Genomic DNA, 12,381 nt, shown 5'->3' with positions numbered 1-12,381 from the left:
TATTCTTCAACAGAGCCTGAACTCTCTTAATCAGCTTTCTTGTCATTTCTTTAAGTCGTCTTCAGGAATAGTTCTGCAGACTTCTTGAAGGACATCCAAAGCTCTACTTTCAATGTTTCTGCCTTTTGTATTGTTTGTTGTCAAGATGATCCCATCTGCTTTAATAATGTTGAGATCTAGGTTCTGGGGAGGCTAATCCATGACTGATATTATATGGCTGTAACAGTAACACACTCTCTCCTGATCTCCTCGGTATATACTGATGATTTAAACCAAAAATTTTACATTTGGATTCATCATTCCAAAAGACCTGTTGCCACTGATTTTCAATCCAGTTCTTGTGTAATTTGGCAGACCTCAGTCTTTTCTCTCCGTTTCCCTTCCTTACCAATGGCTGTTTGACAGCCACCCTTCCACTGAGACCATTTCTGATGAGGCTTCAGCAAACTGTTGATGGATCAACTGAAGGGCCAGATGTAACTGATGTAACTTTTGCATACTGTTCATCTGCTGTAGATACTGTCATTTTCATTTTTTTATAGTCATTTTCATTTTTTTTATAGTGCTCCTTGCCAGTATTTTTCAGTAACTGTCATAAACTTAAAGTAATCTTTGTCAAATTAATTTCAATTTCATTTCAATTTCATGGTCTTGAGTACCACAAATCTTGTTCGGTCAGGCATGCCACTGCGCTTATGCAAGCCTCTCTGCAACCCACTCTCTGTAGTTCTCTGTCTGACTTAATCAATGGCATATCTGTTGTCGCTGTTAGCACTTCCTGCTTCTAGCTTTCCACGTATGCACACAGGAGGGTGTCCCTAAACAGAGCAATGCTACCAAATATAAATGTAATGCTAATGAAAATCACAAGCCTCTTTTGTCCATACTGACTGAAATTAAATTTTACTCACCTTTTAGTATAAGCCCCACATTATTGGCTAAAACTATACAGTATTCAATTCAATTCAATTTTATTTATATAGTGCCAAATCACAACAACAGTCGCCTCAAGGCGCTTTATATTGTAAGGTGCACCCTACAATAATACTTACGGAGAAAAACCCAACAATCAAATGAACCCCTATGAGCAAGCACTTTGGCGACAGTGGGAAGGAAAAACTCCCTTTTAACAGGAAGAAACCTCCGGCAGAACCAGGCTCAGGGAGGGGCGGGGCCATCTGCTGCGAACGGTTGGGGTGAGAGAAGGAAGACAGGATAAAGACATGCTGTGGAAGAGAGACAGAGATTAATAACAGATATGATTCAATGCAGAGAGGTCTATTAATACATACCCAGTGAGAAAGGTGACTGGAAAGGAAAAACTCAATGCATCATGGGAATCCCCGGCAGCCTACGTCTATTGCAGCATAACTAAGGGAGGATTCAGGGTCACCTGGTCCAGCCCTAACTATATGCTTTAGCAAAAATGAATGTTTTAAGCCTAATCTTAAAGGTAGAGATAGTGTCTGTCTCCCGAATCCAAACTGGAAGCTGGTTCCACTGAAAACTGAAGGCTCTGCCTCCCATTCTACTTTTAAATACTCTAGGAACAACAAGTAGGCCTGCAGAGCGAGAGCGAAGTGCTCTAATAGGGTGATATGGTACTACAAGGTCATTAAGATAAGATGGGGCCTGATTATTTAAGACCATGTGTGTGAGGAGCAGGATTTTGAATTCAATTCTGGATTTAACAGGAAGCCAATGAAGGGAAGCCAAAACAGGAGAAATATGCTCTCTCTTTCTAGTCCCTGTCAGGACTCTTGCTGCAGCATTTTGGATTAGCTGAAGACTTTTCAGCGACTTTTTAGGACATCCTGATAATAATGAATTGCAGTAGTCCAGCCTGGAAGTAATGAATGCATGAACTAGTTTTTCAGCGTCACTCTGAGACAGGGTATTTCTAATTTTAGAGATGTTGCGCAAATGGAAGAACGCAGTCTTACATATTTGTTTAATATGTGCGTTGAAGGACATATGCTGGTCAAAAATGACTCCAAGGTTCCTCACAGCGTTACTGGAGGCCAAGGTAATGGTACCAGAGTAAGAATCTGCTTAGATACCATATTTCTAAGATTTTCAGGGCCGAGTACAATAACCTCAGTTTTATCTGAATTAAGAAGCAGAAAGTTAGCGGCCATCCAGGTCTTTATGTCTTTAAGACATTCCTGCAGTTTAACTAATTGGTGTGTGTTATCTGGCTTCATGGACAGATAGAGCTGTGTGTCATCTGCATAGCAGTGAAAATGTATGCTATGTCTTCTAATGATGCTGCCTAGGGGAAGCATGTATAATGTAAACAGAATTGGTCCTAGCACTGAACCCTGTGGAACACCATAATTGACCTTAGTGTGTGAAGAGGACTCTCCATTTATATGCACAAATTGGAGTCTATTAGATAGATATGATACAAACCACTGCAGTGCAGTACCTGTAATACCTACAGCATGCTCCAATCGCTCTAATAGAATATTATGGTCAACAGTATCGAACGCTGCACTGAGGTCTAGCAGGACAAGCACAGAGATGAGTCCACTGTCAGAGTGGACTCATCTCTGACATGCTGTCTCTCTTCCACAGCACGTCTTTATCCTGTCTTCCTTCTCTCACCCCAACCGGTCGCAGCAGATGGCCGCCCCTCCCTGAGCCTGGTTCTGCCGGAGGTTTCTTCCTGTTAAAAGGGAGTTTTTCCTTCCCACTGTCGCCAAAGTGCTTGCTCATAGGGGGTCATATGATTGTTGGGCTTTTCTCTGTATCTATGAAGCGCCTTGAGGCGACATTTGTTGTGATTTGGCGCTATATAAATAAAATTGAATTGAAATTGAATTGAGGCCATAAGAAGATCATTTGTAACTTTCACTAAAGCTGTTTCTGTGCTGTGATGAGCTCTGAAACCTGACTGAAACTCTTCAAATAAACCATTCCTCTGCAGATGATCTGTCAGCTGTTTGACAACTACTCTTTCAAGGATTTTTGATATGAAAGGAAGGTTGGAGATTGGCCTATAATTAGCTAAGACTGCTGGGTCTAGAGATGGCTTTTTGAGTAAAGGTTTAACTACAGCCAGCTTGAAGGTCTGTGGTACATAGCCGATTATTAGAGATAGGTTGATCATATTTAAGATCGAAGCATTAATTAATGGCAGGACTTCTTTGAGCAGTTTTGTAGGAATGGGGTCTAAAAGACACGTTGATGGTTTGGAGGAAGTAATTATTGAAGTTAACTCAGAAAGATCAATTGGTACTAAGAGTAGCTGTAGATAATATTACATCTGTGGGATGATTATTGGTAATTTTTTCTCTAATGATTAAAATTTTATTTGTGAAGAAGTTCATGAAGTCATTACTAGTTAACAATGGTTGGCTCAACAGTACTCTGACTTTTTGTCAGCCTGGCTACAGTGCTGAAGAGAAACCTGGGGTTGTTCTTATTTTCTTCAATCAGTGACGAATAGTAAGATGTTCTGGCTTTGCGGAGGGCTTTCTTATAAAGCAACAAACTATTTCTCCAGGCTAAATGATGATCCTCTAAATTTGTGACACGCCATTTCCTCTCCAGCTTATGAGTTATCTGCTTTAGGGTACGTGTTTGAGAATTATACCACAGAGTCAGGTACTTCTGATTAGACACCCTAGTTTTCACAGGAGCTACAGTATCCAGAGTCATACGTAGTGAGGAGGTAAAATTATTAACAAGATAATCGACCTCTGTTGGAGTAGCGTTCAGATAGCTGCTCTGCTCTGTGTTGGTACAGGGCATTGAAGATTATATCAGTGGGTGGATTACATTCTTAAACTTAGTTACAGCGCTTTCAGAAAGACATCTACTTTGATAAAGTCCACTCTCCACTGCTGCGTAATCAATTATTGTAAATGTAAATGTTATCAGGAAATGATCAGACAGGAGAGGGTTTTCAGGAAACACTGTTAAATGTTCAGTTTCTATGCCATATGTTAAAACAAGATCTAGAGTGTGATTAAAGTGGTGGGTGGGTTCTTTTACATTTTGAGAGAAACCAATTGAGTCTAATAACAGATTAAATGCCATGTTGAGGCTGTCATTTTTAGCATCTACATGGATGTTAAAATCACCCACAGTAATTATTTTATCTGAGCTCAGAACTAAATCAGATAAAAAGTCTGAGAAATCAGACAGAAACTTTGTGTAAGGCCCAGGTGGACGATAGATGATAACAAGTAAGACAGCTGGGGTGGACGAGGCTAAGCATCAGGCTTTCAAATGAATTAAAAGTCTGTCTTGGTCTTTCATTAATTAATAGGCTGATGTGAAAAATTGCTGCCACACTGCCCCCTCGGCCTGTGCTTCGAGATTTCTGGTAGTTAGAATGACTCGGGGGTGTTGATTAATTTAAACTAACATAATCATCCTGCTGCAACCAGGTTTCTGTAAGGCAGAGTAAATCGATTTGTCGATCAATTATTAAGTCATGTACTAACAGAGACTTGGAGGAGAGAGACCTAATATTTAATAATCCACATTTCACTGTTTTACTCTTTGGTTCAGATGTGGATACTGTATTGTTCTTTTTTTATTATTATTTATGTTTAAATTGTTTAATGCTGGTTTTTGAGACTCCACAGTCTCAATGGAGATGGGTTTTGGGGGGGGGGGGGGGGGGTAGCAGGAGGAGAGAAGCTGCAGAGAGGCGTGTAAGAATGCAACTTCCTGGTCCCAACTCTGGATAGTCATATTTTGGGGGGTTTAATAAATTTGTCCATATTTCTAGAAATGAGAGCTGCTCCATCCAAAGTGGGATGGATGCCGTCTCTCCTAACAAGACCAGGTTTCCTCCAGAAGGTTTGGCAATTATCTATGAAGCCCACATCGTTTCTGGGACACCGCTCAGACAGCCAGCAATTTAAGGAGAACATGCGGCTCAACATGTCACTCCTGGTCTGATTGGGGAGGGGACCAGAGAAAACTACAGTATAATTACTGCTAAAGGAGGCCGAGGAGTAACTAAACATCTGACACAATGAGCAAGAAAGTGCAGGAGGGACAGGTGAAGAGGCCATGGTATGCATGACTACAAACATCAGTCGTGAGCATGTACAGTATTTGTATGTAATTTGGGTGAACATACCCTTTAAATTTCAACTTCATCTGACTGTCTGTCTGCCTTCTCTCTTTTCTCTCTCCACCCCGCAACCTTCTCTCAGTTTATTTTACCAACTCCCCCAAAGCTCACACCTCCGGAGAAGTTCTTCAGGCTTTGTGGAGCTGAACTTCCTGGTTTTTTGTTTTTTTTTTCTAATTTTTTCCAGGTCGGGAAGCAGTCCCGCCGTCTTTTGGAGGATTGAACTCTGAATGTTCCTGCTATAATTGTCTTAAACATTCCCATATGTGACTGCTCTATGTCCCCGTCTTATTTTCAATTGGTGAAAATGGCGTGAAGTTAACATGTTCGGGGCTTATCTGTGTGCCTTGAGTACACGAACAATGATGTCCCCCTATGCTGTGAGCTCAGCCGGTCTTTCTTGTACCTCGCTGCATGTTTTCAGGCAGGCCTAATTGATCCCAGATGAGAAGTGAGTGAACTCAGTGCAACTCCAGCAGAACCCACTGAAACTGGGTTTTTACTGGCACTGAAGCACTCCTCTGTCAAGGGAACCACAGCTCAGCCTAAACACACTCCCAGCTCCAGATGGTTATGTAGTGAGACCCAGAGTCTTCTACGCAGTAAACTTGTGTGTCTCTCTCTGTCCTCCATCACTGACCCACAGAAACGTCCTGTATGTGGCTCTTTTTTTCTGATGCAGTTTAATCACAGAAGTGTAATTGGGAGGCAGTGACCCCACTCTTTTCTCCTGCAGCTTGTTTTCTCAATTGACAGGACCAAAAGCTAAAATGAGGTTATTCTCAGAGCTCATGGGTTCACGTCCCATTAATTTTCCTCAAAGAAAAAGGACCAGAAGCCTGTGACTCTCTTTCTGAATTCCAAGCATAAAACACCAAAGAGTGAAATACTGACATTTCTCTATAGATTAACTTTAAATGAAAAAATAGCACATTATTCCGTCTTTCGGTTCATGAGCAAAAAACATTTCATTGATCAATTCATAATTTCTGCTGCAGACAGAGTCCCTATGCAGATGTGTTTTTTGTTTCCTGTTCTACCTGTTTTAACTAGTGAAATTTACTGCAATTGACAGCTAATGCTAAAGTGTTGCTGTCATTTTAGCTAATGTGCTGGCCTTCTTAGATTCAGCGCAATCCCACACTGGAGTTTGAAGTTCACTCACTTCATTAAAAAGTTGCATAAGAGAGTTTGATTTTACAAGACCGCCCGGACAGAGCCGACACACAGTTTCAGAACCCGTCCACACAAAATCTTGGAAAGAGTTCAAACTGAGTACAAAACAGCTCATTTCTACAACATTTGGGCCTATGAGGCAAAATAATGCTTTACTCTGCAGCCCTGTTGTAATTTCAGCTTTTTGCATGTGTGTTTTATGGTTAATTTTACCACTGTGTGATGCAATGATCCTCTCCCGAGGCCAGCCCATGAACAGAACATGTGGAAAAGTTCCAGAAGCTTCTGCTCATGTTTAGCTTTAGTTTCCAGGTTAGTGTGTATGTGTGTGTGTCTGTGTGTGTCTGTGTGTGTGTGTCTGTGTGTTTGCTAATGAAACAATGTGCCATAGGTGTAGATTATGATAGGTCTGCAGAGCTTAAAGTTTATATGCTTTTTTTAGGTGTTTGTGGAGCTTCATTGTACATCTGGTTACTGGAAATTTCCTGTGTGTGCAGTATTTCCTATCCAACTGACCTTTTAGATTCATAACTAAAAAATAATGTGGTACAGTTGCATCGCAAGACAGTTTTACTGGTTTGCTTATTCCCAGAAACAAGTTTAGGTGGGTGTTGGAGAGGGTTAAAAAGCCAAAGACGGGAAACATTTTCAGAATTAAATTTCCAGACATTTTTTTTAGCATACAATCTGAAAACAGATGAAAACAGCTATTGTAACTCAGTTCAAACCACAAAACCAGCCTACCACGATTTCTAGAACTCACCAATTAAAAAGTTGTATGTCCTAGTTTAGTCTGTACATTTTTTTAAAAAAATATTCAAAACTAAACAGAGACACACTTCATGCTAACATTAATCTAAAGCATTTTGATGCTTGCTCCCATTCAGGGGAAAAGATATATTTAGTTTCTGGTCAATAATTAAACCCCTTGGATTCAGCCGTTATCCTGAAGTAAACAGTTCAGATGCAGCTTCACAGCAGAGGAGCCGATGCTGTTCCCACTTACAGGATGTGTCCCCCTGGTGAGACTGGAGGTAGAAGCGGGATGCATCCCTGGAATCCCAGACACATTCCAGAGGAAATGAATGCCTGTGTCGCCTGTGGGGGCGTGAAGAGCCTCCCTGCCACAGAGTCTGTCTCCACTGGTCATCTTTGATCCGCTTGTTTACTGAAGAAGGTCACTTCCTGTCCCCTAAGGACCTCTGCAATGTCCTCCTATGCACCTAACATCTAAGCATTGGTCACTGACCACCCACACCATCATTGCTGAATCAGTGTGTCTTCCTCCCTCTCTCTCGCTCTTTATTAATGCCTTTTTCCTTTTCAATGCACAGCTACTCCATATCACTTTACGTCTGAATCTGGTGTAACCCAAGGGATTACTCAGGGTTTGTCATTATTACATGCCTCCAAGAGATGTGGACACATCTCCCCTATAGTGTATGTCAGAGACTTTAATTGGTTTCCTCTCTGATCCCATTTGTATACGGTGTCTGTGGTTGCAGGCAGTTCTGTCATACCTGTTTTGTCTGTTAATGAAAGACAGAGCCTGTGAAGCTAACCTTTGTCTTGCCTGCCCTGTTTTCTTTACAGTGGTGCAAAGAGTTGACAGTGTGTCTGAAGGTATTGCAAACTATGGAGGAAAGATCATTGCTGTTGAGACTGATTTGAAAAAGCTAGGTATGTATCTAGGCTCACACGTTGAAGTCAAAAGCTGTAACTAAAAGCTACAGTGAATCATCGACATATTTTTTTTTATCATTTATTGTACAAATCTGCATCTTCAGATGATCAGACCGGAGAGAAGTCGGAGAATACCACCACAGAGATCCAGGCTTTTAAGAACAACATCTGGACTCTCCAGAGGCAGCTGTCTGCGGTGGAAGAGCGCATCCGCAGTGATCAAGTTAAGCTGAATCAGCTGCAGAACATTGGCTCAGACATCCAGAGCAGCCAGGGCTCCATTCAAGGACTGCTGAACATTAACACAGCCACCTTGCGCTCTGTAAATGGCAGTCTGCAGTCGTACGGCAGCATCATTGAGGGTCTACAGGAAGACACAGCTAGGTTGCAAAGAGAACTCCAACAGCAGGTAAAACTCCAAAATCAGGCGCTGCTCAGCATTAGCAGTCTCAACCTCACTCAGGACCAGCAGAGAGGCCTCATTGCTGCTCTGCAACGCTCAGTCGATGACACTGGCCAGGCTATTCATAAGATGCGCAATGACTTTCAGAGCCTTGAACAGAACACCCGACAGACCCGCTCTGATACAGAGTGGCTTCGTAGCAAAGTGGAAAACCTGCAGATCTTGGCCAGTAATACCTCAGCTCTAGCTAAGTCCAACAATGACAGCCTGGAGGATGTGGGGACACAGCTCACTTTTATTGCTAACCAGCTCCAGAACACCAGCAGCTTGGCAGAGGTTCATGACCAGACTCTGAGGGAGATCATGGATCAGCAGAGGGACTTCGGCAACCTCACATCTACAAAGTTTGACCGCCTAGAGGTGCGACTGGATGAGTCGGAGCAGAGTATTGATCGTGTGACCGGCAACATCAGCTTCACCACACAGCTTCTTGGTGCAATCAATCTAAACCTGAATGATTTACGCATTTGTTCAGAGACAGTTGGCCGTCATTCAGACTTCCTGCTACACCTCAACAACAGCATGGCTGACGTGAGGACAGACACAACGAGTCTGAGGTCACAGCAGGAAGAGTTGGCAGCACGTATGGACAAGGAGGTCACAAGCCTCTCTATTGTCATGGAGGAGATGAAGCTGGTGGACACCAAGCATTCACAACTAATAACCAACTTTACTATTTTAAAGGGTATGAAAAGTGTGCCTGCAAAATTTATTATATGAATCAATGCGTGTTTTAAATTTTACATTTTATTTTAACTTTCTTGCTAAGATTAAATTGAGAAAGTTAGAGAATGTTCTTTTGTTTCAGGTCCCCCTGGTCCCAGAGGGCCAAGAGGGGACAAAGGACCTCAGGGACTACCTGGTCAGTCAGGCCAGAAGGGAGAGAAAGGAGACAAGGGAGCTCTTGGGATCCGAGGACCTAGAGGAGAGCAGGGTAGTCCAGGACCACCGGGCCTTCCAGGGTTAAAGGGTCTCCCAGGCATACCTGGCAGCCCCGGGTCAAAGGGCCCTAGAGGGTCAGGAGGCAGAGCTGGACCACCTGGTACTAAAGGAGAACCAGGTAGTGCTGGTTTGCCTGGAAGAGATGGACAACCTGGTCCTCAGGGTGTACAGGGCCCACCAGGTATCCGTGGCCCAATTGGACCCCCTGGAGAGCAAGGACCAAGGGGACTACCAGGACCAGTAGGGCCCTCAGGGCCAGTAGGACCTCCCGGACAACCAGGACTACCAATCCGGGTCCCTGCAGTTCCTTTTGGACCTGTGTCTCTGCAGGATGAGGCAGTGGGTCCTACCATATGGGCTCCAGGTATGACTTCATAATCAGTTTCAGAATGATTATTTTTGACTTAGTCAGATAGCATATATTTACATTGGTTGGTAACTAGAATATCACCATATTAGTATCATGTTTAGCTTGTTACCAATTTTCATGCATCCATGCAAAATATAAAGCTACTGCTAGCAGCTGGTTAGTGTAGCTAACTAGGGTCTGCAAGGGGTGTCGAACTCCAGGCCTCAAGGGCAGGTGTCCTGCAGGTTTTAGATATAACCCTGTTTCAACACACCTGAATAAAATGATTAGTTCATTACCAGGCTTCTGGAGAACTTGAAGACATGTTGGTAATTTAGCCATTTAAATCAGCTGCGTTGGATCAAGGACACATCGCAAACCTGCAGGACACCGGCCCTCGAGGCCTGGATTTCGACACCTGTGGTCTAAAGGCTAAAAAAGCACCAACTAGCCTCTCGCGTACTAGCCAATTTAGTCACAGGAGACCTGTTACATTCCTTTACAGCTCTGTATTTTTATTCTGGGACTCAACTAGAGTGGTCTAGTTTGCTGTCTCTTCATACTTTTTCTTGATAGATATAGATATATAACTATGTGGTTAAAACTACATGTTTTACAGGAATGCTAGGCAGAGCCAGGTTTGTGGTACTTTCTGCTAAACTGAGCTCTTTTTTTTTTTCTTCATCTCACATCACTTTAGAAAAAAACAAATTGTACAATGGTTTTTCAATATCTTGCAGGATGCCCTGCTGAATGGCTAAACTACAAAGACAAGTGCTATTTTTTCTCCAAAGACCTGCAGAGCTTTGATCATGCAAAGACAACCTGTGAATCAATGTCTGGTTCATTATTAATCATCAACGACATGGAGGAACAGGTGAGTCACACATCTTGTAATCTGACATTGCTCTCTAGTATTTGTGAGTTTTGACTGAGCTTTCTTTCTGTCCTCATGTGACCTCAGAAATGGCTGAAGAGGCAGATCTTTGGCAAAGGTTACTTCTGGATGGGTCTGACCGACAGGGAAGAGGAGCGCACGTGGCGCTGGCTGGATGGGAATGAACCTACTTTCACGTCAGTATTACAGTAAATTAGGAAATGCTCAAGAGGGATATTTGTTTCAGATAAGAACTTCTTTCCAATAAAAATGCCAACAATAATAACAACTGTAGGTTTTCAGTTACATGAAACATTACAAAATAAACTTTGAAAACCCTGTGAAAATCTTGTGAAAAGTTTGTGATTGCACGGAGTTGAATGTAGACCTCCAGTGCTCAAGTCTCGTTGCTGCCTATTTAAACAAATTCATTCTAACATTGTTTATAGAGGCACGTCCAGTGAGAGCGTTTCACTGCTTTTCGGGAACAGTGAGATAAACACTAAAGTGTACAAAACTGCAAACAGAACAATGAGACGAACAGTGAAAAAGTTTAATGCAGCATTACTGAGAAAAGTTAACCACAGGGATCTGCCTTCAGATCTAACCACCGAAAATAAAGGCATATTCAATGGGAAATTGTTGGATGCAATTTATTTTATTTGCTTTTCTCCTAGGCTCTTAGATCAAACACAGTAAATCTAACATACGATCGCCCTCTGTTGTTCGCCTGCAGGAAATGGAAGCCAGGTCAGCCCGACAACTGGGGCCACGGCCATGAAGAAGGAGAAGACTGCGCGGGTCTCACCCACGAAGCGCTATGGAACGATTTCTCCTGTGAAGATCTCATAAGCTACATCTGCGAGAAGGAAATGGAGACCTGTGCGTCATCATCTGTCTTGCCCGTTTTCGCTCCACAGTAATTGTAATCATATTTTGCTCACTACCTTAATGCTGATCTCTTTTCTTTTCTTTCTTTCCCTCAGCAAGATCACCTGGATCATAGTGACGTGTTCAGTCTGAGTGCACAGTGAGCAGCTAGACTGCACCCGTGTGGCACTGGTCCAACTGACGCAGCACATGGGACAGTCCATATGGAGAGAGCAAAGGGACAATTTTGAAATGAGCCCACGGCTGCAACAGTAAACATCTCTCCAGTGCTGATGAGATGCCTTTCTCCTCCAAAGTGAAGCCAGTCCAACATTACCAGGAGTGCAATACAGCAGGGTGACCAAGATAGGAAGAGAATCTTTTTTTTTTTATAACCAAATCAACTGATTTATATATATATATATAAATATTTTTATATTTTTTTGGAATACATTTTATAAAACAGTACTCAATGTACAACCGAATATCTGAATGTATATTTCATTATGCAATTTTTGTAGGAAAATATGAAATCTATGAAGCCAAATGGACTTTGGTAATGCTTCTCTTTATATAATTCCCCAAAAAAAAAAGAAAAAAAAGGAATAAGGTGTGCAAAATGATGCGCAAAAAACATAATGTCGCTGATATGCTATCTTGAAACTGTTATCTAACCTCATGACCATCTATATAACACGAGTAGGAAATAAAAAATATAGTACTCACTTATAAACTTAGAAAAATGCCACAATCAGCTTGAGTTTTAGTAAACGAATTTACAGAGTAAGACTTTACGTATGATTTACTTTCTGCTATTACATACATAAATATGTTCATGAATAAAAAACTGTGGATCCTTCATGCATTTGCTGCACTTGGGTATTTTCCTGCAAAACAAAGAACTATGAAAGAAATGAAGGAATAAC

General features: G+C 42.0%; 1 protein-coding gene across 1 annotated transcript in view; it reads left to right on the top strand.

Moving 5' to 3' along the window:
* The window catches only part of LOC146511527 (collectin-12-like), a 44,937-nt gene extending 32,873 nt beyond the window's left edge, over nucleotides 1-12,064 (top strand). The window contains exons 4-10 of the mRNA XM_085172308.1: nucleotides 7,865-7,951; nucleotides 8,059-9,102; nucleotides 9,226-9,723; nucleotides 10,449-10,585; nucleotides 10,673-10,782; nucleotides 11,322-11,467; nucleotides 11,572-12,064. Of these exons, the coding sequence (XP_085028434.1) occupies nucleotides 7,865-7,951; nucleotides 8,059-9,102; nucleotides 9,226-9,723; nucleotides 10,449-10,585; nucleotides 10,673-10,782; nucleotides 11,322-11,467; nucleotides 11,572-11,591 (2,042 nt within the window). The 3' untranslated portion in view covers nucleotides 11,592-12,064. The remainder of the gene's footprint in view (nucleotides 1-7,864; nucleotides 7,952-8,058; nucleotides 9,103-9,225; nucleotides 9,724-10,448; nucleotides 10,586-10,672; nucleotides 10,783-11,321; nucleotides 11,468-11,571) is intronic.
* Nucleotides 12,065-12,381: the final 317 nt, after the last annotated feature.

The sequence above is a fragment of the Neolamprologus multifasciatus genome, chromosome 9 (genome assembly GCF_963576455.1).
Source record: "Neolamprologus multifasciatus chromosome 9, fNeoMul1.2, whole genome shotgun sequence".
NCBI classification, from domain to species: Eukaryota; Metazoa; Chordata; class Actinopteri; order Cichliformes; family Cichlidae; genus Neolamprologus; species Neolamprologus multifasciatus.
The sequence above is the reverse complement of the archived record's forward strand: the minus strand, read 5'-3'. Positions and strand labels throughout refer to the sequence as shown.